General features: G+C 48.1%; 3 protein-coding genes, 1 long non-coding RNA gene and 1 pseudogene across 4 annotated transcripts; 4 read left to right on the top strand and 1 right to left on the bottom strand.

The window, feature by feature from the left end:
* Nucleotides 1-633: 633 nt before the first annotated feature.
* LOC119357557 (UDP-glycosyltransferase 83A1-like) lies at nt 634-2185 on the top strand. Its single transcript, XM_037624492.1, has 2 exons — nt 634-1144; nt 1215-2185. Exons 1-2 carry the CDS (start codon nt 634-636, stop codon nt 2183-2185), a joined length of 1482 nt encoding a protein of 493 aa, XP_037480389.1.
* Nucleotides 2186-4506: 2321 nt separating this feature from the next.
* LOC119357664 lies at nt 4507-5568 on the top strand. Its single transcript, XM_037624561.1, has 2 exons — nt 4507-5050; nt 5326-5568. Exons 1-2 carry the CDS (start codon nt 4552-4554, stop codon nt 5370-5372), a joined length of 546 nt encoding a protein of 181 aa, XP_037480458.1. The 5' UTR covers nt 4507-4551; the 3' UTR covers nt 5373-5568.
* A 2843-nt stretch (nt 5569-8411) lies between these two features.
* On the bottom strand, nt 8412-18223 carry LOC119361635. Its single transcript, XR_005172922.1, has 5 exons — nt 17916-18223; nt 16853-17823; nt 16630-16779; nt 12899-12997; nt 8412-8572 (listed from the first exon to the last, which is right to left on the bottom strand). It is a non-coding gene; the product is annotated as an uncharacterized LOC119361635 (long non-coding RNA).
* Nucleotides 8678-11828, top strand: LOC119361620 (L-type lectin-domain containing receptor kinase SIT2-like). Its single transcript, XM_037626749.1, has one exon. The coding sequence runs from the start codon at nt 9743-9745 to the stop codon at nt 11750-11752; it is 2010 nt and encodes a 669-aa protein (XP_037482646.1). The 5' UTR covers nt 8678-9742; the 3' UTR covers nt 11753-11828.
* On the top strand, nt 13494-16090 carry LOC119361628 (annotated as a pseudogene).
* Nucleotides 18224-18972: the final 749 nt, after the last annotated feature.

The following is an 18972-nucleotide window of genomic DNA, read 5'->3' on the forward strand; positions in this document are numbered from 1 at the left end:
GCTTTAAATGGGGTAAAATTGATATAAATTGCTTAAATGAGGTAATCCCTGTCAAAAATGACAAAAGATGGGACAAAAAAATAGATTCCTTTTGTTCCATACGCCTCCCAGGCTCCCAGCTGGGAGCCAGGTTCCATTACGTCATCTTGGGCGAAGTTATTGTTGCTTCTTACTTGGCATATATGCAGCAAACTATCCTCGTGAAGACTTGGTAAAAGAACTAGCTTCTAGTAGAGCCACTGAACAGCACCTCAGTTGTCGAGTTGCCAAATGTGTTTATCTCCTATGCTTCTAAAAAACTATGCCTCGACAGTCACAAGAAACTCTCCAACGAATCAAATGCAAGTACAATGCCTGATCATAAAATACAAGCACAATGCCAGACCCTAACTATTCTTCTTGCTGTGCAAACCCCAACAAGAACCGGCTCAATTTTTTAGAAGATCCAAGAACGAGATTAGTCGCTGGAGCAACAAGAATTATACCTTCTTCGTGGCTCTTGGTGCGTGTCTCCACACTTAGCATCTCACTATAAATTCTGCTGGTCACTCATTCGGATGATATAACAACCACACAGCATCGACAGCTACTAACCTGGAATCACCGGGGCGTGAATCTCAGTTATTTAGGTCAATGGCGTGTCCACCGCACGCGATCGTCATCCCCTACCCGGCACAGGGCCACGTCATCCCGCTCATGGAGGTCGCGCACGCGCTGGCCGACAGGGGCTTCAACGTCACCTTCGTCAACACCGAGTTCAACCACGCCCGTGTCGTCGCCTCCATGTCGAACGGCGCCGGCAGCGGCCTGGGCCGGATCCGGCTCGTGGCGGTGCCGGATGGCATGGCCCCCGGGGAGGACCGGAACCAGCTGGTGAAGTTGACCATACTCATGGCGGAGTTCATGGCGCCGCGGGTGGAGGAGCTCATTCTCCGGAGCGGCGAGGCAGCGGTGCTGGACGGCGCGTGCCCGGGCAAGATCACCTGCATGGTCACGGACTACAACGTCGGGTATTGGGCGGTGGACATTGCTCGGAGGACCGGGATCCGGGTGGGGGCCGTTTGGCCGGCGTCAGCCGCCGTCATGGTCACCTTGCTGAGCTTTCCTAAGCTGATTGAGGACAACATCATCGATGCGGAAGATGGTATAGCTGATCGAGCAACTTATTTGACTTCTCTTACATTATTTACTGACCAGTTCGTATTTGCTTGCAGGGTCTACAGTGGGTGAAGGAACATTCCAGCTGAGCCCCGACATGCCTCTCATGCACAGCGCCCACCTCGCATGGAACTGCATCGGCGACCACGACCAGCAGGCGACCCTCTACCGGCTCCTTTGTGACGGCGTCCGCGCAATGGAGCAGTGCGACTTCGTCATCTGCAACTCCTTCCAGGACGCGGAGCCGGCATCTTTCAAACTCTTCCCCAACGTCCTCCCCGTTGGCCCGCTCCTCACCGGCGAGCGCAGCGGCAAGGCCGTCGGCCACTTCTGGCAGCCGGAGGACGACGAGTGCATGTCCTGGCTCGACGCGCAGCCAGAGAGATCCGTAGTGTACGTGGCCTTCGGCAGCTTCACCATGTTTAACCGGCGCCAGTTCGAGGAGCTCGCGTTGGGGCTGGAGCTCTCCGGCAGGCCATTCCTGTGGGTCGTGCGCCCGGACATTGGGCACGGCGCAGTGCACGACTACCCGGAAGGCTACCTGGACCGGGTGTGCGGCCCCGGTGGCCAGGGCAAGCTCGTCTCCTGGTCGCCGCAGCAGCGCGTGCTGGCGCACCCCGCGGTGGCGTGCTTCGTGTCGCACTGCGGGTGGAACTCCACCATGGAGGGCGTTCGGAACGGCGTGCCGTTCCTCGCCTGGCCCTACTTCGCCGACCAGTTCGTCAACCAGGTGTACATCTCCGATGTGTGGAAGGTCGGCCTCAAGGCCGTCGCCAACGAGTCGGGAGTCATAACCAAGGAGCACATCGCCGGCAGGGTGGAGGAGCTGATGGGGGACCCCGGCATGAGGGAGAGGGTGGAGGCCATGAAGAAGGGCGCACACGAGAGCATTCAGGAAGGTGGCTCCTCGCATGGAAACTTCGATGCTTTTGCGGAGGCCATGAAGAATGCAGCGCCTGAGAGTGTTCAGGACGGGGGCTCCTCACATGGAAACTTCCACTCTCTTGCGGAGGGTATGAAGGCATGATCATCTGGTGCTCGATTGTACGTGTGGTAGTGTGTGCAATTTTGCATTCCCAAACAGAATAAAAAGTTCGACCATAACCATTAGCCTCTATATTTGCTGCTTTTCTGTTCCGTCCCGAATTACTTTGTCGCAGAAATGGATCTGGATGGATGGAATATAAGACGTTTTTCGACACTGTCAGACTCTAAACACATCTTAGAAAAAGTTACAGAGATAATACCTGAGAATTTTGGATGCGTCCGTAGATAACATGATGAGGAGCAGCAGTGTAGCCCCAAGGCCAAGACAGGGAGGCCGCGACGAGGCCTTGTCAGGAACTAAACGGAGGCAGGATGTCAGCCACTTCCTATTCTACGCTTAAAGCACTGTAACGGTACACAGCGCACACACCACCTGACCGCTTGCGTAGTGAGCCGGCCCATGTGGAATCTTTTTCCGCTGGTTTTTGGAAGGTTCCCCCAGTTTTTTGGTGCGGTTTTTTCTGTGGTTTATTTTAGAACAGCTTTTATTCTATTTTTTTCTTTTTCTTCTTTTTTCTTCTCTTAATTTGTGATTTTTTTTCAAATTCATGATATATTCATAAATTCATGAACTTCTTTTACATCCTAAAATTAATTTTAAATTCATGAAACTTTTAAAATACACAAATCCTTTCCAAATCTGTGAATATTTTTGAAATCCACAAACTTTTTTTCAAAATGAATGAACTTTTTAAGTCCGCAACTCTTTTCCAAATCCGTGGTTTTTTCCAGTAGTGAACTACTAAAACAGTAAAGATACGACAAACTACCCATGTTGAAATCAATGTGAAGTGGTAGTCATTAAATAAGCAGATTTATTCTCGATCAAGATTGCTTTTCACAAGAACTTGACAGGAAGGGGAAGGAAGGAGGGGAGGGCATACCTTGGACCTTGTCTAAGACCTGCAGCTCGTCAGGAATGAGTCGGAGATGCTGCTGCTCCTGCTACTGCAAGCTTCCGGTCGTCTATAGGGAGGCTGGGGTGCCGCATCGAGGGCCGGCAATAGGGCGCAGATGGAGCCCATGATAGCCCTCACGGATAGTTGCTGTTAGACTTATAATATAAGTCATGTACCCCTTCATATTTATTCCGTTGTATAAAAGGTTTCCTGCATATGTTCCACACCTGTACATGTATATATATATATATCGGCCTATGGCCTCATGGGAATACAAGTTGCATATTCCTAACATGGTATTAGAGCTTTAGGTTTTTTTAGCACGGGCAACTCGTGCGATCCAACCCTGTGCCGCCGGCCTTCTCCTTTGTCCGGCTGTGCTGTTCCGGCGTTGATCTCCTGCGGCCTCTTCCGTCGCGTCGCAGCCGCTGCCGCTGCTTCTTTCATTGGTCAACGCCCTCCCTCCCACGCTCGATCTTCATCAACGCCCGTGGTCGCTACTCTGCCTGAAGTCCTGATCCAGTGGGAGGATCCAACCGCCAGGTCCCGCCCGTGATCCAGTCGCCCGGTCCCGCCCATGATCCAGCTGCCCGGTCCTGCCCGTGACCCAGCCGCCAGGTCCCGCCCACGATCCAGCCACTGCTGCAGCCGGGTCCCAACTGCTCTCGATCAGTCGCCAGGTCCCGATTGAGACTCCTGATCGTTGGCCACCACTGATTCCTTGGGCCTGATCGAGACTCCTGCCGCAGCTGCAGATCCAGGCTCCTGATTATCGGTCTAAAAAAAGGCGCGATGTCTCTGTCCTCGGGCTATGTTGCTGTCCCTCGCTGTCCGGTGATCTTTGATGGTACTAACTACACCGAGTTTATTGGCTTCATGCGCATTCACATGCATGGCATCCGTCTTTGGGGTGTTCTTTCTGGCGAGGTCTGCTGTCCGCCACGTCCAGTTCCTCCGATGGCCCCTACTCCGCCAACTCCATCGGTTCTTCCTACGGATGCTAATCAGGCCGCCAAGGATGCGGCTAAGGTTGCTGATGAGGCTGCTGATCGTGCTTATGATGAGAGGGTTTTGGCTTATGAGGAGGCTCTTCAGACGTATCATGGTGCTCTGTCTGTTTACACCCAGTGGCTTGATGATGATGCTCGTGCTGCAGCTGTTCTCACTGCTAGTGTTCTGCCTCAGTTTGCTTCTGAATTTCTGGGTCTTTCTACTGTCTTTGAGATGTGGACCCGTCTTCGTAAGCGCTATCAGCCCTCTGGTGATGCCTTATACCTCTCTGTGATCCGTCAGGAGCATGCTCTCCAGCAGGGTGACTCTACTGTTGATGACTTCTATGCACAGAGTTCTGCTATCTGGCGCCAGCTTGATTCTCTTCGTAGTGCTGGGTGCCGTACCTGCCCCTGTTGCCAGGCTGTCCAGGCCAATTTGGAGTTTCATCGCGTCTATGAGTTCTTGTCTCGGCTCCGTAAGGAGTTTGAGCCCCGGCGTGCTCAGTTGTTTGCTCGTGGTCGTATTTCTCTCATGGAGGCGCTTTCTGAGATTCGTGCTGAGGAGACTCGCTTACGTGGTGCTGGTTTGCTGGAGGTTCCCTCTGTGCTCGCTACTCGTGCTCCTACGCCACTTGCTCCACCGACCCCTTGCTCCGCCGCTCTTGCCCACTCCTTCTGGAGGCTCAGGTCGCCCCCGTCCACATTGCGTCTATTGCAACAATGATGGTCATCTTGAGTCTCAGTGCTACACGAAGAAGAAACACCTGCGCAAGGCTCGCTCATCATCTTCCGGGACTTCGTCATCTACCTCGACAGCTTCAGCCATTGCTTTGACTGAGCAGGATATTCTGAGACTTAAGCGTCTGCTCGCGGCTTCAGGTTCTTCCTCGACGGGTACTGCCGGTTCTGTGACTGATGCTTCCCGCACTGAGCAATCACCCTCTACACAGTCAGGTACATCCCCCTGGGTTCTGGACTCTGGAGCTTCTTTTCATATGTCTTCTCATTCTTCCACTTTGTCCTCTCTTCGATCACTGGATTCTCCTATTCATGTCTCCACTGCTGATGATACTCCACTTTCTGTTGCTAGTAGAGGCAATCTTACTACTCCTTATTCTGTTCCTGATGTTGCTCATGTTCCTCGACTTACCATGAATTTGTTTTCTGCTGGTCAACTTACGGATTCTGGTTGTCGCGTCATCCTTGACGTTGACTCTTGTTCTATCCAGGACCGTCACACGCACACTCTGGTTGGGGCTGGCCCTCGCCGCCGTGATTCTCATGGTCTTTGGGAGTTGGACTGGCTTCATGTTCCTTCTGCTGCCACCACCATCGCCGGTTCTTCCGCTTCTGTCGCCTCCGTCACTGGTTCCTTCCAGCAGTGGCATCATCGACTTGGTCATCTGTGTGGTTCTCGGTTGTCTTCTTTAGTTCGTCGAGGCCTTCTGGGGTCTGTCTCAGGAGATGTCTCTTTAGAGTGTCAGGGTTGTCATCTTGGCAAGCAGATTCAGTTACCATATTCACATAGTGAGTCAGTGTCCAAGCGTCCTTTCGATTTAGTCCATTCTGATGTATGGGGTCCAGCCCCTTTCGCTTCGAAAGGTGGTCATAAATACTATATTATTTTCATAGATGATTTCTCTCGTTACACATGGCTTTATTTCATGACTTCTCGTTCTGAGGTGTTGTCTATTTATAAGCGTTTTGCTGCCATGGTTCACACTCAGTTCTCTTCACCCATTCGTGTTTTTCGTGCTGACTCCGCTGGCGAGTATATCTCTAAGATGTTGCGTGGTGTTCTTGCTGAGCACGGGACTCTTTCTCAATTCTCTTGTCCTGGTGCTCATGCTCAGAATGGTGTGGCTGAGCGAAAGCATCGACATCTTCTTGAGACGGCTCGTGCATTGATGATTGCTGCCTCTCTCCCGCCTCATTTTTGGGCTGAGGCCATCTCCACATCCACCTATCTTATCAATATACAGCCTTCCGCTGCTCTACAGGGTGGTGTTCCTTTCGAGCGACTTTTTGATCATTTTCCCGATTATCGATGCTTCGCTCATTTGGTTGTGTTTGCTATGTTCTTCTTGCCCCTCGCGAACGCACCAAACTGACCGCTCAGTCTGTTGAGTGTGTCTTCTTAGGCTACAGTGATGAGCATAAGGGCTATCGTTGTTGGGATCCTATTGGTCGTCGGATGCGTATCTCTCGAGATGTGACTTTTGAAGAGTCTCGTCCCTTCTACCCACTCCCATCTTCCTCGACTTTTTCAGTGCAGGATATCTCTTTCCTCACTTTTCCTGACTCACCTATCACTCCTGCCGAGACTGTACCTCTCCGTTCCACTTTCTCTCCTTCTCCACATCTAGTTGATTTGCAGCCACCATCATCCCCGGTCTCCTCGCCTCGCATGTCACCGGGTTCTCCACCTTCATCTCCGGTGACTTCCTCCCCGGTCTCCTCTCCCAGCCTGTCACCGGATTCTACACCTTCATCTCCGGTGACTTCTTCGTCGCCACCCCCTGATTCTACCTTGCCGATTCCTCCTTCTATTATTCCATCTTTTCCTCAGCATTACACTCGTCGTCCACGACCAGTTGATGCCTCTATGGATGGGTCGTCATCTTCCTCTCAGCCTACTTATGGCTTGCGTTCTCGTCCTCGTCCGCCTGTTGATCGCTTTGGATTTCCCACCGCTGGTGCTGCTGTTCTTGAGCCGACTTCTTACCGTCAGGCTGTTGTTCATCCTGAATGGCAGTTTGCGATGGCAGAGGAGATTGCTGCTCTTGAACGCACTGGTACCTGGGATCTTGTTTCTCTTCCTCCCGGAGTCCGTCCGATCACTTGTAAGTGGGTCTACAAGGTTAAGACTCGCTCCGATGGTTCTCTTGAGCGTCACAAAGCTCGTCTTGTGGCTCGTGGTTTTCAGCAGGAGCATGGTCGTGATTATGACGAGACTTTTGCTCCTGTGGCTCATATGACCACTGTTCGTACACTTCTTGCCGTTGCCTCTGCACGCCACTGGTCTATATCTTAGCTTGATGTTAAGAATGCCTTTCTTAATGGTGAGCTGCGTGAGGAGGTGTACATGCAGCCACCACCTGGGTATTCTGTTCCTGATGGCATGGTATGTCGTCTTCGTCGCTCTCTCTATGGCCTTAAGCAAGCCCCCCGCGTCTGGTTTGAGCGCTTTGCCTCTGTGATCACTGCTGCTGGTTTTTTAGCCAGTGCTCATGATCCAGCATTGTTTATTCACCTTTCTCCTCGTGGACGGACTCTTCTTCTTCTTTATGTTGATGACATGATCATCACGGGGATGACCCCGAGTATATTGCCTTTGTAAAGGCCCGTCTTAGTGAGCAGTTTCTTATGTCTGATCTTGGACCTCTTCGCTACTTTCTTGGGATTGAAGTCTCTTCTACCTCTGATGGCTTTTTTATCTCCCAGGAAAAGTATATCCAGGATCTTCTTGCTCGTGCTGCTCTTACTGACGAGCGCGTTGTTGAGACTCCTATGGAGCTCAATGTTCACCTCCATGCTACTGATGGTGATCCTCTCCCTGGTCCGACGCGTTATCGTCATCTTGTTGGCAGTCTTGTCTATCTAGCTGTCACTCGTCCAGACATCTCTTATCCAGTTCATATTCTGAGTCAGTTTGTTTCTGCCCCCACCTCGGTTCACTATAGTCATCTCCGTGTTCTTCGATATCTTCGAGGCACGATCTCTCACCGTCTATTCTTTCCTCGCTCCAGTTCTTTACAGCTCCAGGCCTATTCGGATGCTACGTGGGCTAGTGATCCTTCCGATCGCCGTTCACTTTCTGCTTACTGTGTTTTTCTTGGTGGTTCTCTCATTGCCTGAAAGACGAAGAAACAACTTGCAGTTTCCCGTTCGAGTGCCGAGGCTGAGTTGCGAGCAATGGCTCTTTTGACGGCAGAGGTGACTTGGTTACGGTGGTTACTTCAGGATTTTGGTGTTTCTGTCAGTACACCGACTCTGCTTTTATCTGACAGTACAGGTGCTATCAGCATTGCACGCGATCCTGTGAAGCATGAGCTCACCAAGCATATTGGTGTTGATGCGTTCTATGTGCGCGCTGCTGTGTAGGATCAGGTTATTGCTCTTCAGTATGTGCCTTCCGAGTTACAGTTGGCGGATTTCCTGACGAAGGCTCAGACTAGAGCACAACATGGCTTTTATCTCTCCAAACTCAGTGTTGTTCATCCACCATGAGTTTGAGGGGGGGGGGGTGTTAGAGTTATAATATAAGTCATGTACCCCTTTGTATTTATCCCGTTGTATAAGGGGTTTTCTGCATATGTTCCACACCTGTACATGTATATATATATCGGCCTATGGCCTCATGGGAATACAAGTTGCATATTCCTAACAGTTACGTCAGTTTTAAGCGATCGGAATAATAGCTATTAATCAGCCGCCTCCTCCGAATGAACACAGGAGATCACAGCAGAGATCACCCTGGAAAAAGAACAGGGCATGAAAAACAAATGTAAGGCAGTAGTATAACTAATTTACCAATATGTAAGGCAGTAGGTAGCTAGGCATTGTTACATCTATCGAGTCGAGTCGAAAAAAGAGTAAAAGATCATAAAAGGCTGAATTTGTACAGCCACCCTACATAGACTAAGTCGAGTAGAATAACATTTTCTCCCCCCTTCACCCACAGAAAAAGGAGTGAACTCTTGGACAAAACAACCAACATATATTATTATAATAGACAAATCGCATTCAAGCAATTTAGTGCTGCGACACTAACAATGACTAATACCCTACACAGACAAAGGAGTTATGACTTATGAAGCCATGGTTGGCATATGTATACGACTGACTTGTGCAAGCCAAAGATTATGTCACAACATGAGAACTTGGCCAGATGCACCACACTTGCAGCAAGGTAATTGCCACCAGCCACAACTAGATCAGAGAAATATATCTGCTCATCAACAAGTCAAAGATTATGTCACAACTTAAAAAGAACTTGGCCACACTTGCAGCAAAGTAATTTCCACCAACCACAATTAGAGAAATATATCTGCACATCTGACATCACAGCTAGCTTTCATTGTCCTAGATTGCCGCCGCAGGTCCACCATTGTTCATGATGTCCACAACTTCCATGAAATCAGAGTTTGCCACCAGCCTCTTGAGTGATCTCCACAATCTAACAATGACGATTGACTTAGGACTTACGAGGCCATGGTTGACATATGTATATGACTGACTTTGTGCAAGTCAAAGATTATGCCATCACAACTTCAGAAGAACTTGGCCACACTTGCAGCAAGGTAATTTCCACCAACCACAACTTAGAGAAATATATCTGCACACCGACATCACAGCAGCTTTCATTGACCTTGACTTTGCAGTGTAAGACTGCTTTGCGTCTAGCTCAATGCCTCAAACCACACGTGCTTGATATGAATGAAGCCAGCAGAAGTATGATCCAAAGAAGCAATATTTTGCTGTGCACAATACAATACTGCAGGAGTTGGTCAGAAGATGCTTTTCCAGAGAATCTGACCAACTGCAGCAAAAATACTGCCAAATAGTAGAGGGCAAGCTTGCTTATGTGATTATGTCTCTCCATCTTTCTTCATTTCGTTTAGTAACTTCTGTTCATCCGGAGCCATGAGAAGCATCAAGCGTCTCTCCTTGCTCCAGCATCTCCTCTTCTTCTTCCTCTTCCTCTTCCTCATCCTCGATCTTTCAGAGCTTGCTACCGGGCAACAAGACCAATTCGTCTACTCCGGTTTCGCAGGCGCCAACCTCGCCCTCGACGGCACCGCCACCATCACACCAGACGGCCTGCTTGAGCTGACCAACGGCACCTTCCGGCTCAGAGGCCATGCTTTCCACCCGACTCCATTCTACTTCAGCAGGGCGCCCAACGGGACAGCGGTTCAGGCGCCTCAGTCCTTTGCTGTCTCGTACGTGTTTGCCATCTACTGCATCCAGGCCCAGACCTGCGGGCACGGCATGGCCTCGGTCGTCGCCGCGAGCAGCAACTTCTCCGACACCATGCCCACCCAGTACCTGGGGCTCATCAACGACCACAACAACGGCGACCCAGCCAACCGCTTCTTCGCCGTCGAGCTCGACACCAACTGGAACGACGAGTTCAAGGACATTGACAACAACCATGTCGGGATCGACATCAACAACCTCGTCTCAGTGAAATCCAGCAGCGCCGGCTACTACGACGACCGCGACGAGGGTAACTTCCAAAACCTGACACTCGCGAGCTACAAAATGATGCAGGTGTGGGTGGAGTATGATGGAGGTCGCAGGCAGATCAGTGTGAGCTTGGCTCCAGTAGACATGGCCAAACCCACCAAACCACTGCTCTCCACCACCTACAACCTCTCAACGGTGCTCCCAGACATGGTTTACGTTGGCTTCTCTGCCTCGACGGGCTCATTCGACTCGCGGCAGTATGTGCTTGGTTGGAGCTTCGGCATCAACAGGCCTGCTCCAGCAATCGACATCACCAAGCTGCCCAAGCTGCCTCGTCAAGGTCCGAAGCCTAGATCCAAGGTATTGGAAATCGTACTACCAATAGTTTCTGCGACATTTGTTCTTGCTGTGGGCACTGTTGTCATTCTTCTTGTGCGAAGGCGGCTAAGGTATGCCGAGCTTAGAGAAGACTGGGAGACTGAATTTGGGCCCCATAGGTTTTCATACAAGGACTTGTTTCACGCCACCAAGGGATTTAAGAACAAGAATCTACTGGGGATTGGAGGATTTGGAAAGGTGTACAAGGGAGTGCTTCCAAAGTCGAAAGTGGAGATTGCTGTGAAAAGGATCTCCCACGACTCTAAGCAGGGAATGAAGGAATTTGTGGCAGAGGTTGCGAGCATCGGCCGCCTCCAGCACCGCAATATTGTGCAGTTGCATGGCTACTGCCGGCGCAAGGCTGAGCTTCTTCTGGTGTATGACTACCTGTCGAATGGAAGTCTCGACAAGTACCTGTATGATCAGGAGAAGAAGCCCACTTTAACTTGGGCCCAGAGATACAAAATCATCAAAGACATTGCGTCTGCCTTGCTTTACCTTCACCAGGAATGGGAGAAAGTTGTATTGCATCGAGACATCAAGCCAAGCAATGTGCTCCTCGATGATGGACTGAATGGGCGGCTGGGTGACTTCGGCTTAGCAAGGTTATATGACCACGAGACTGGCCCTCAAACCACACATGTTGTTGGCACCATTGGATACCTAGCTCCTGAGCTAGCACACACCAACAAAGCAACCCCACTTAGTGATGTATTTTCCTTTGGCATGTTTGTTCTTGAGGTCACTTGTGGGCGGAAGCCCATCGAGCCAACATCACAAGGCAACCAACTCACCTTGGTCAGATGGGTGATTGACCATTGGCACCAAGGATTTCTCACAGATGCAGTGGATACCAAGCTCCGAGGTGCCTACAATGTTGATGAGGCATGCCTAGCTCTGAAGTTAGGATTGCTGTGCTCACACCCATTAATCAATCTAAGGCCCAACATGAGGCAGGTTATGCAGTATCTCAATGGTGATATGCCACCCCCAGATCTAAATCTGACACACATGAGCTTCAACATTCCATCCTTGATGCAGAACGAAGTTTCCGTAGACGACTTGCGTGCAGCCTTGATGGTGTAAATTCCACTTTCTTTTTCCAATTTAGATGCACATTTGTCCAAACTCTACCATTTGTCCAATGTATTTACATGTGCAAGACCTATATAGAGAATTATTCTTGGTTAGTATGAAAGCTCTTATTTTGTATGGTTTATCATAGCCTGTAAGAACGAGACCTAGATATGTCGGGCGTGTTCAGGAGAACACAACTACACAAGTACTTACATGTGTCCTGCAAGGCGCTATGCACTTGTTGGGCAGTAGCATGGCAACTAGCCCTTAGGGTATGTGCAATGGTAGAGAAGACAATATTCCCTAAACCCACCACAACGGTGGCCGGGTTGTGTTCAACAAGTGGAACCCATGCCTTCAAGTGGTGTGCCACTTAATGAACACATACATGCCTCCAACACAAACTCATATACACACTTGTTCCATACATGGTCTTTTGCTTTGAGCGACCAGAGCATAGTAGGCTTTTTGCAAAGGCATGTATCCGGTTGGAGCGAGCAGCCAAGGAGATGTTTACCCCAGATGGTGATGGTTTAGTCTTCGGAACGGCCCTCCAATACCTTAGGAGGTACTCTTTTCGTCGAACCATGACATTTTAATCTTTGTACAGTGAGTTTGTCATGCTGCAGTGGTGAAGTACTCCCCACTTATGCCAATTGCCAAGAGGTTCTGTGTTCGACACAACCTCTCTGCATTGCACTCTGCAAGAATAAGGCTTGCCTTGTATAATCCTTTCCCCTACCCCACCTGGTGTGGAAGCTTCTAGAACTGGGTTTGTCTTTTTTGTTTCCGGGTGAGTTCGTCTTTGTTTGGACTGTTGTGCATCTTGCTCTGTACAGACCGGGTGTGAACTCTATGCAGTTGGTACCGTCTCGATGCAACATTGGAGTCAGTAAAGCTCTCATTATTATTGAGAAAAGGGTTATCCTACAACGATTCCTGACAATGAACAATTTAGAATGCTATATACTCCTAGACGTCTGCCTTATGCACGTGTAGCCATGGAAAGCTACACTACATAGACGAGTGACTTGTGAGGCCATGTGCAGTAGTCAACATGGAAAAGCAAGGCCGACGCACATGAAATAAATTATGAAGGCATGCGTAGCTGCAAATAAAATATAACCGCAGAGCAAAGATTTTTCCACAACTTACCTAACCATGTACCCTGAATGTCGGATTCCCTCCATGGTAGGTAATCTTTACACATCACAAACTGAAGCTATGTGTCTTGTGCAGCAGATGTTAAGTTGACTGCACGCATTTATCAAGTAACAATAAATAACTGTATCATAAGGAAAACATAATTAAAACAAAATTGTATTCTGATTTATGCTCCAGGCTGTGTAAATTTGGGTTTCAGTTCTTTTCAGGATACAGTAAAATATGTATTGTTAATTGCAAATCAGAAAAGAAACATGGTGGCTGACCAATGTGGAAAGCTACATAGACGACTGACTTTTCAAGTCATGCATGCATGTGTAACCACCGAAAGCTACATACAAAATAGACTTATGAAGCTATGTGTAGTGGAGAATATGGGAAAGCAAGGACGACTGACTTTTGCACTGAAGTCATGAGATGAGTGGCTAAGAATTTCCTACCCTACAAATAAATTACAACCACGAGGGTAAGATCGTGCACTGAAGTCATGTATAGCTTGTTTTTTCAAAACGTGTTCTTGGTATAGCATTTGCAGACGACAATGCCTGTGGAAAAAAGAGGGCAGGATAGCAACTTTTACCTCACTGCAGATTAAGTTAAATAGCATTGCAGTCTGCTCCTGCAAGCACAGAGAAGCACCCATCTCAGATGAAGTTCTTCCTCCTCTGTTTCCTCCTCTGTTTTGGCCTCAAGCCTGCGTTTTTCACTGCAGCAAGCGATGACCAACTCTTGTACCATGGCTTCACAGCCGGTACCAACCTCACCGTCGACGAGGCTGCTTCAGTCACGCCGAACGGACTCCTTGAGCTAACCAATGGCTCGCTTGGTTGCAAAGGTCATGCGTTCTACCCAACTCCGTTGCACTTCCGCAAATCGCATAATGATACAGTGCGATCTTTCTCAGTCGCCTTCGTGTTTGCCATCCACTCTAGCTACCCCATCATGAGCCGACAGGGCTTGGCTTTCGTTGTCGCCCCAAGCATGAACTTCTCAACTGCATTGGCCAACCAATACTTGGGCCTCATGAACTCCCAGAACAACGGCAACTTGAGCAACCACATCTTCGCCATCGAGCTAGACACCGTCCTAAACATCGAGTTCAAAGACATCAACACCAACCATGTAGGTATTGACATCAACAGCCTCCAGTCTATAGAGTCCAACTCTGCAGGATATTATGATGATAGGAACGGTACCTTCCAAGACATGGTTCTTGCTAGTGGTGATGCAATTCAAGTGTGGGTGGACTACAATGGTGAAGCCAAGAAAATCAGTGTGACCATGGCTCCCCTTCAAATGGCAAAACCTACAAGGCCACTCATATCGACAAATTATGACCTCTCGAGTGTGTTGCAAGATCCATCCTACATCGGCTTCTCATCTTCAGGTGGAGAGGTCGACTCAAGACATTATGTACTTGGTTGGAGTTTTGGGATGAACAAACCAGCCCCACTGATCAATTCTGTGAAGCTGCCAAAGCTACCTCAGCCAAAGCATCAATCAAAGCTGCTGAAAATCATCCTACCTATAGCGAGCGCAATCTTCGTATTTGCTGTGGGTTCTATGGTCATTTTACTAGTGAGGAGAAAATTGAGGTATGCTGAGCTAAAAGAAGATTGGGAGATCGAGTTCGGGCCACATCGGTTCTCATACAAGGATTTGTTCCATGCCACAGAAGGATTTAAGAACAAACACCTACTTGGTGCAGGAGGATTTGGGAAGGTATATAAAGGGGCCCTTCCATCAACAAAACTAGAGGTTGCTGTGAAGAGGGTATCGCACGAGTCCAGACAGGGTCTAAAGGAGTTTGTTGCTGAGGTTGTCAGCATTGGCCGCATCCGACATCGTAACCTTGTTCAGTTACTTGGCTATTGTAGGAGAAAAGATGAACTCCTTTTGGTGTATGACTACATGTCAAATGGTAGCCTTGATAAGTATTTGTATTGTGATGATCCAATGCTTATACAAACTGGGCTCAGAGGTTTCGGATAATAAAGGATATTGCATCAGGCTTGCTGTACCTCCATGAAAAATGGGAGAAAGTGGTCATCCACCGTGACATCAAAGCAAGCAACGTACTCCTTGATAGTGAAATGAATGGGAGGCTAGGTGACTTTGGCCTTGCAAGACTTTATGATCATGGAACTGATATGCAGACCACACATGTGGTTGGTACCATTGGGTACCTAGCCCCAGAACTGATATGCACAGGTAAGGCAACTCCTCTCACTGATGTGTTTGCCTTTGGGATTTTCCTTCTTGAGGTTGCCTGTGGGCAAAGGCCAGTTAACAGCAATGCACGAGCAAATCAACCTTTGTTAGTTGATTGGGTTCTTGAGCATTGGAATAAGGGATCACTGGCTGAGGCAGTAGATACGAGGTTACAGAATGACTATAATGTTGACGAGGCATGCCTAGTGCTAAAGCTAGGACTACTATGTGCACACCCATTTACCAATGCAAGGCCCAACATGCAGAGTATCATGCGGTACCTTGATGGCGATTTGCAATTCCCTGACTTAACAGATACAGACATGAGCTTCAGCCTGCTCTCTCAAATGCAGGGTGAAGGGTTTGACCGTTATGCATTGTCATATCTTTCATTAAACACGAGCATTGGCACAATATCTGGTCTTTCAGGAGGAAGATGATATCAATCTTGGTTGATGTTATAATTATAATATATCTGAGCTTGCATGCCACATATTATATTTAGTACCAAATCATGTAATGTTTGGGGCTAGGTTAGACTTCTCAGAGGCTTTTCTTACTGTGAGGGTAGTGCGTAATTGCTTTTCGAATGGTGTTTACAGCTCATAATTTTAATAACTAAACGAAGAAGCTACCTGCGTACTTGTGGGTTGATTTACATATGCATCATTCAGTTGCTTATCACGTGGTGTTTCACAGCCCACAAATAAATACTATCTTTGCATTAATGGGTTGATTTACATGTATTATTCAGTTGCTTATTGCATGGTGTTTTACAGCTCACAAATATATATGTATACGACATAGAAATTGTGGGAAGTGAGGCCGCGTTTATATATTAATTAGTTACAAACAGAGTGTAGGATTGCAGCCATCTCCACCATTAGAGATGACGCACAACGAAGCGGTGGCGGTTCTGCAGCCTATCTCCCCTTCTCCAACAACCTAATGACGCCGCCGCCCCTTCGCAAGCTGCCCCCATCACACCTCCTTCCTCCCGTGACCGCTCAGCAGCCCCACGATGCCATCCCACTATTGGCACCAAGTGTTACCAACCCGCGAGCTCGCCACCATGCCTGTTATTCTGTCCAGCCTGACTAGAGGTCGGTTGTGGGCCTACACAGTTCCTCCTCTCATCACCACCGCTCGTGCTGCAAAGCTGACGCATGATGTCTGATCTCATCATGTATGATATAGGCAACACAAGTGGAGTGCCAAACACTACCCCCACTGGCACAATCCTAGATGTACTTAATCTTTCAACACCACCCACATTTAAGTCCAACAGCAGGCAACTTTAAAACAAAATGAGAAGAGTCTAAAATACTTTATTTAGCTTAAGTGGCAACTTAGCAAGGACTGAAAATACAGGCTGGCTGGCTTCACAGGAATATTATACTATAACCACTAGCTCAGACCAGTACGCAGAGATGGCAATACATGTCAGTGTGCCAGACTAGAACAAAAGCCAAAATGATTTCATGAAATGCAAACCAAGACTAGAAAGTTACCAGCTGCTCTTGGCGGAGGTCATCTCCCTCTCTGAAAATTATCTTGGATGATTCCCCATTCGCTGTCTTAAATGTAAAGACACGGTGGATTTTAAGGCACTCTTGAATACGGATGACTCTTTGGTGAAACACTAGTAAGGACAAGTGTAGCTGCTAACAGTGAATGAATTGGCTGAAACGAAATTACCAAATTAAATCAATTAACGGTGAGCAAGCTAATTACCTCATCAAAGTTAGTATGCTCACTAACTACTGGCAACACCTGTCCCAATTTCTCGACTATCAAAGTTAGTATGGAACTAGCAATTTCAATATTTAATAAAGCTGAAACTGACGATTGATCATAACATGTGAGCTTTATAAGCAGTAGTTAAGTAAAAAAAAATTGCTGATCATGATTACTAAATGCTGACCGAGACATCATCACATCAACTGGTTGATTTGGTTCACACTTTCCATCTTCCAATCAATACAACAGCTTCTTTAGCTTCCCACACATTATCACAATACTAAACATTGCAAACTATATCAAAGATAACGTGGAGTCGGCAGCTCGATATCATATAAAAGGCTGCCTGGTAGCTAGTAATTTAGAAATTAGATCAAGGAATGTGAAATAGACATGCTGAAGTTACCACATAGATTCCTTTCAACACAGATAAAGTTTGGAATGGTAAAAAAAGTGACATTAGAAACCGAATTCAAGTGTCCTTTGTATTGATCACTGGACAGGACGATATTATATTCATTAAGTCTTGGACTCGGTACGGCCCGACATGCCTAGAGAGCACATTTCCTCTGATGCACATAAGAAATACGACAGTAAAAGACACAAGTCGTGCTGAGATACTGATTATGTCGGCGTATTTTGCCAACGACACATTCAATACAGCTTTCAAGTGATATAGCCTCCATGGTAGACCGCAATCAACCAGTATGAGATGTTGATTCTCCCGAACAGGTTAGCAGACACGAAACATTAAGAATGAAGAGAAGACACATACAACAAGACTCTGATGGCAAATCAGTTTCAACCTGGAAGACAACTCTGGGTTGTGTGTGGGGTTCGAAGCTGCAGAATTCAACAACTAGGCAGGGAACAAAACAAATGTTCCAGCATCTCGCAATCCTCCTTCAATTTGTCGACGGCACTGAAGGCAATCCACGTTAATGAGCCTCTTATTCACCTCGCTCCTTGTTAGGATAAGTGAAAAGGTAGGTCAGAACAGAGTAGAGATCTGCGGGGAGCAACATGAGGGGAGGGGAGGGGACGAACGAGTGAGCACCTCGAGAGGCGGAGGGGGTATGCGGAAGGTGAGGGCGAGGCTGATATGTCGCAGCGCAGGATGAAGCGGGACTCGCCGCGCCGTGCTTGCCCTGCTGATGCCGGTGGTCGCCACGGCCATGGGCGGACGGGCGGCCGGCCGGCCGGAGTGGGGTGGTGATGAGTTCGGGAGAATCGCTGTGCCGCCGGCGCGAGGGAGCCCGGCTGGCTGTACAAGGGTTGGCGCGGCGCGGTGGCGGTGGTGATCCGGCCGGCGTGGCTGCCTTGTCGTCTCCACACTCTGCAGAGAGACAGATGCAAACCGAAACAGGCAAGTGTAGCTGGGCTGGGCTTGCGATTCGGCGGCATCGGAAAATAGAGCCCAGCTCGAATTGGATGCCAGGCCTACTTTGCTCCAAACTTACGCGAAGGCTATATCTCGCTTATAACGGGTCGTTGATATGCTCGCCTAAAGCTCTCTCCTCTGCCCTACAGTTTCTGGGTGGGACCATTTTAGCACACTAGATGAGTCATCGCGCGTTGCCGCGGCACAACCATATATCTTTACTAGTTGATGCCCCGCGCATTGCCGCGATAATTTTGTGTGGATTTCAATGTAATTTGCACACCAAAAATAAGTTAACAATTCAAATTAATAATATGAGATTTCATATAGGTAACAATATGCAACAATATGATAGCTTTCATATAGAGGCAACGATTAGAATTATTAGTGCTCTAAATATAATGCAGGTGGGATATAGAATTTATTCACTCTGATATGTATATTTGATTTTGTACTGCTGAAGGCGCATTGAAGTATATGAGAATTTTCGTCAGTTACAATAGAATTTTTCTCCCACTTAGTTACATTAGAACTTATCTCCCACTGAAACAATTGGTAAGGACATGTGATAGATGACATAGAGCAAGGTAATAAATAAATTATCTAATGACCGGACCAAATGTAATAGACCAAGCAACCATATAGCAGGAACCAATGGAAGTAGCTACCTCACATATTGAGACGGGGGACACACAGCAAAGAAAACAAACAGAGCAATGCAAACGCAACCATC

The sequence above is a fragment of the Triticum dicoccoides genome, chromosome 1A, assembly GCF_002162155.2.
Source record: "Triticum dicoccoides isolate Atlit2015 ecotype Zavitan chromosome 1A, WEW_v2.0, whole genome shotgun sequence".
Lineage (NCBI taxonomy): Eukaryota > Viridiplantae > Streptophyta > Magnoliopsida > Poales > Poaceae > Triticum > Triticum dicoccoides.

What these genes read in the sequence shown, in the direction of transcription:
- LOC119357557 (XM_037624492.1), top strand. Translation starts at nt 634, where the DNA reads ATGGCGTGTCCACCGCACGCGATCGTCATCCCCTACCCGGCACAGGGC. An exon ending in CATCATCGATGCGGAAGATG is followed by an intron (nt 1,145 to 1,214) that starts GTATAGCTGATC and finishes ATTTGCTTGCAG; the next exon opens with GGTCTACAGTGGGTGAAGGA.
- LOC119357664 (XM_037624561.1), top strand. Translation starts at nt 4,552, where the DNA reads ATGAGTTCTTGTCTCGGCTCCGTAAGGAGTTTGAGCCCCGGCGTGCTC. An exon ending in ATCACCCTCTACACAGTCAG is followed by an intron (nt 5,051 to 5,325) that starts GTACATCCCCCT and finishes TGTTCTATCCAG; the next exon opens with GACCGTCACACGCACACTCT.
- LOC119361620 (XM_037626749.1), top strand. Translation starts at nt 9,743, where the DNA reads ATGAGAAGCATCAAGCGTCTCTCCTTGCTCCAGCATCTCCTCTTCTTC.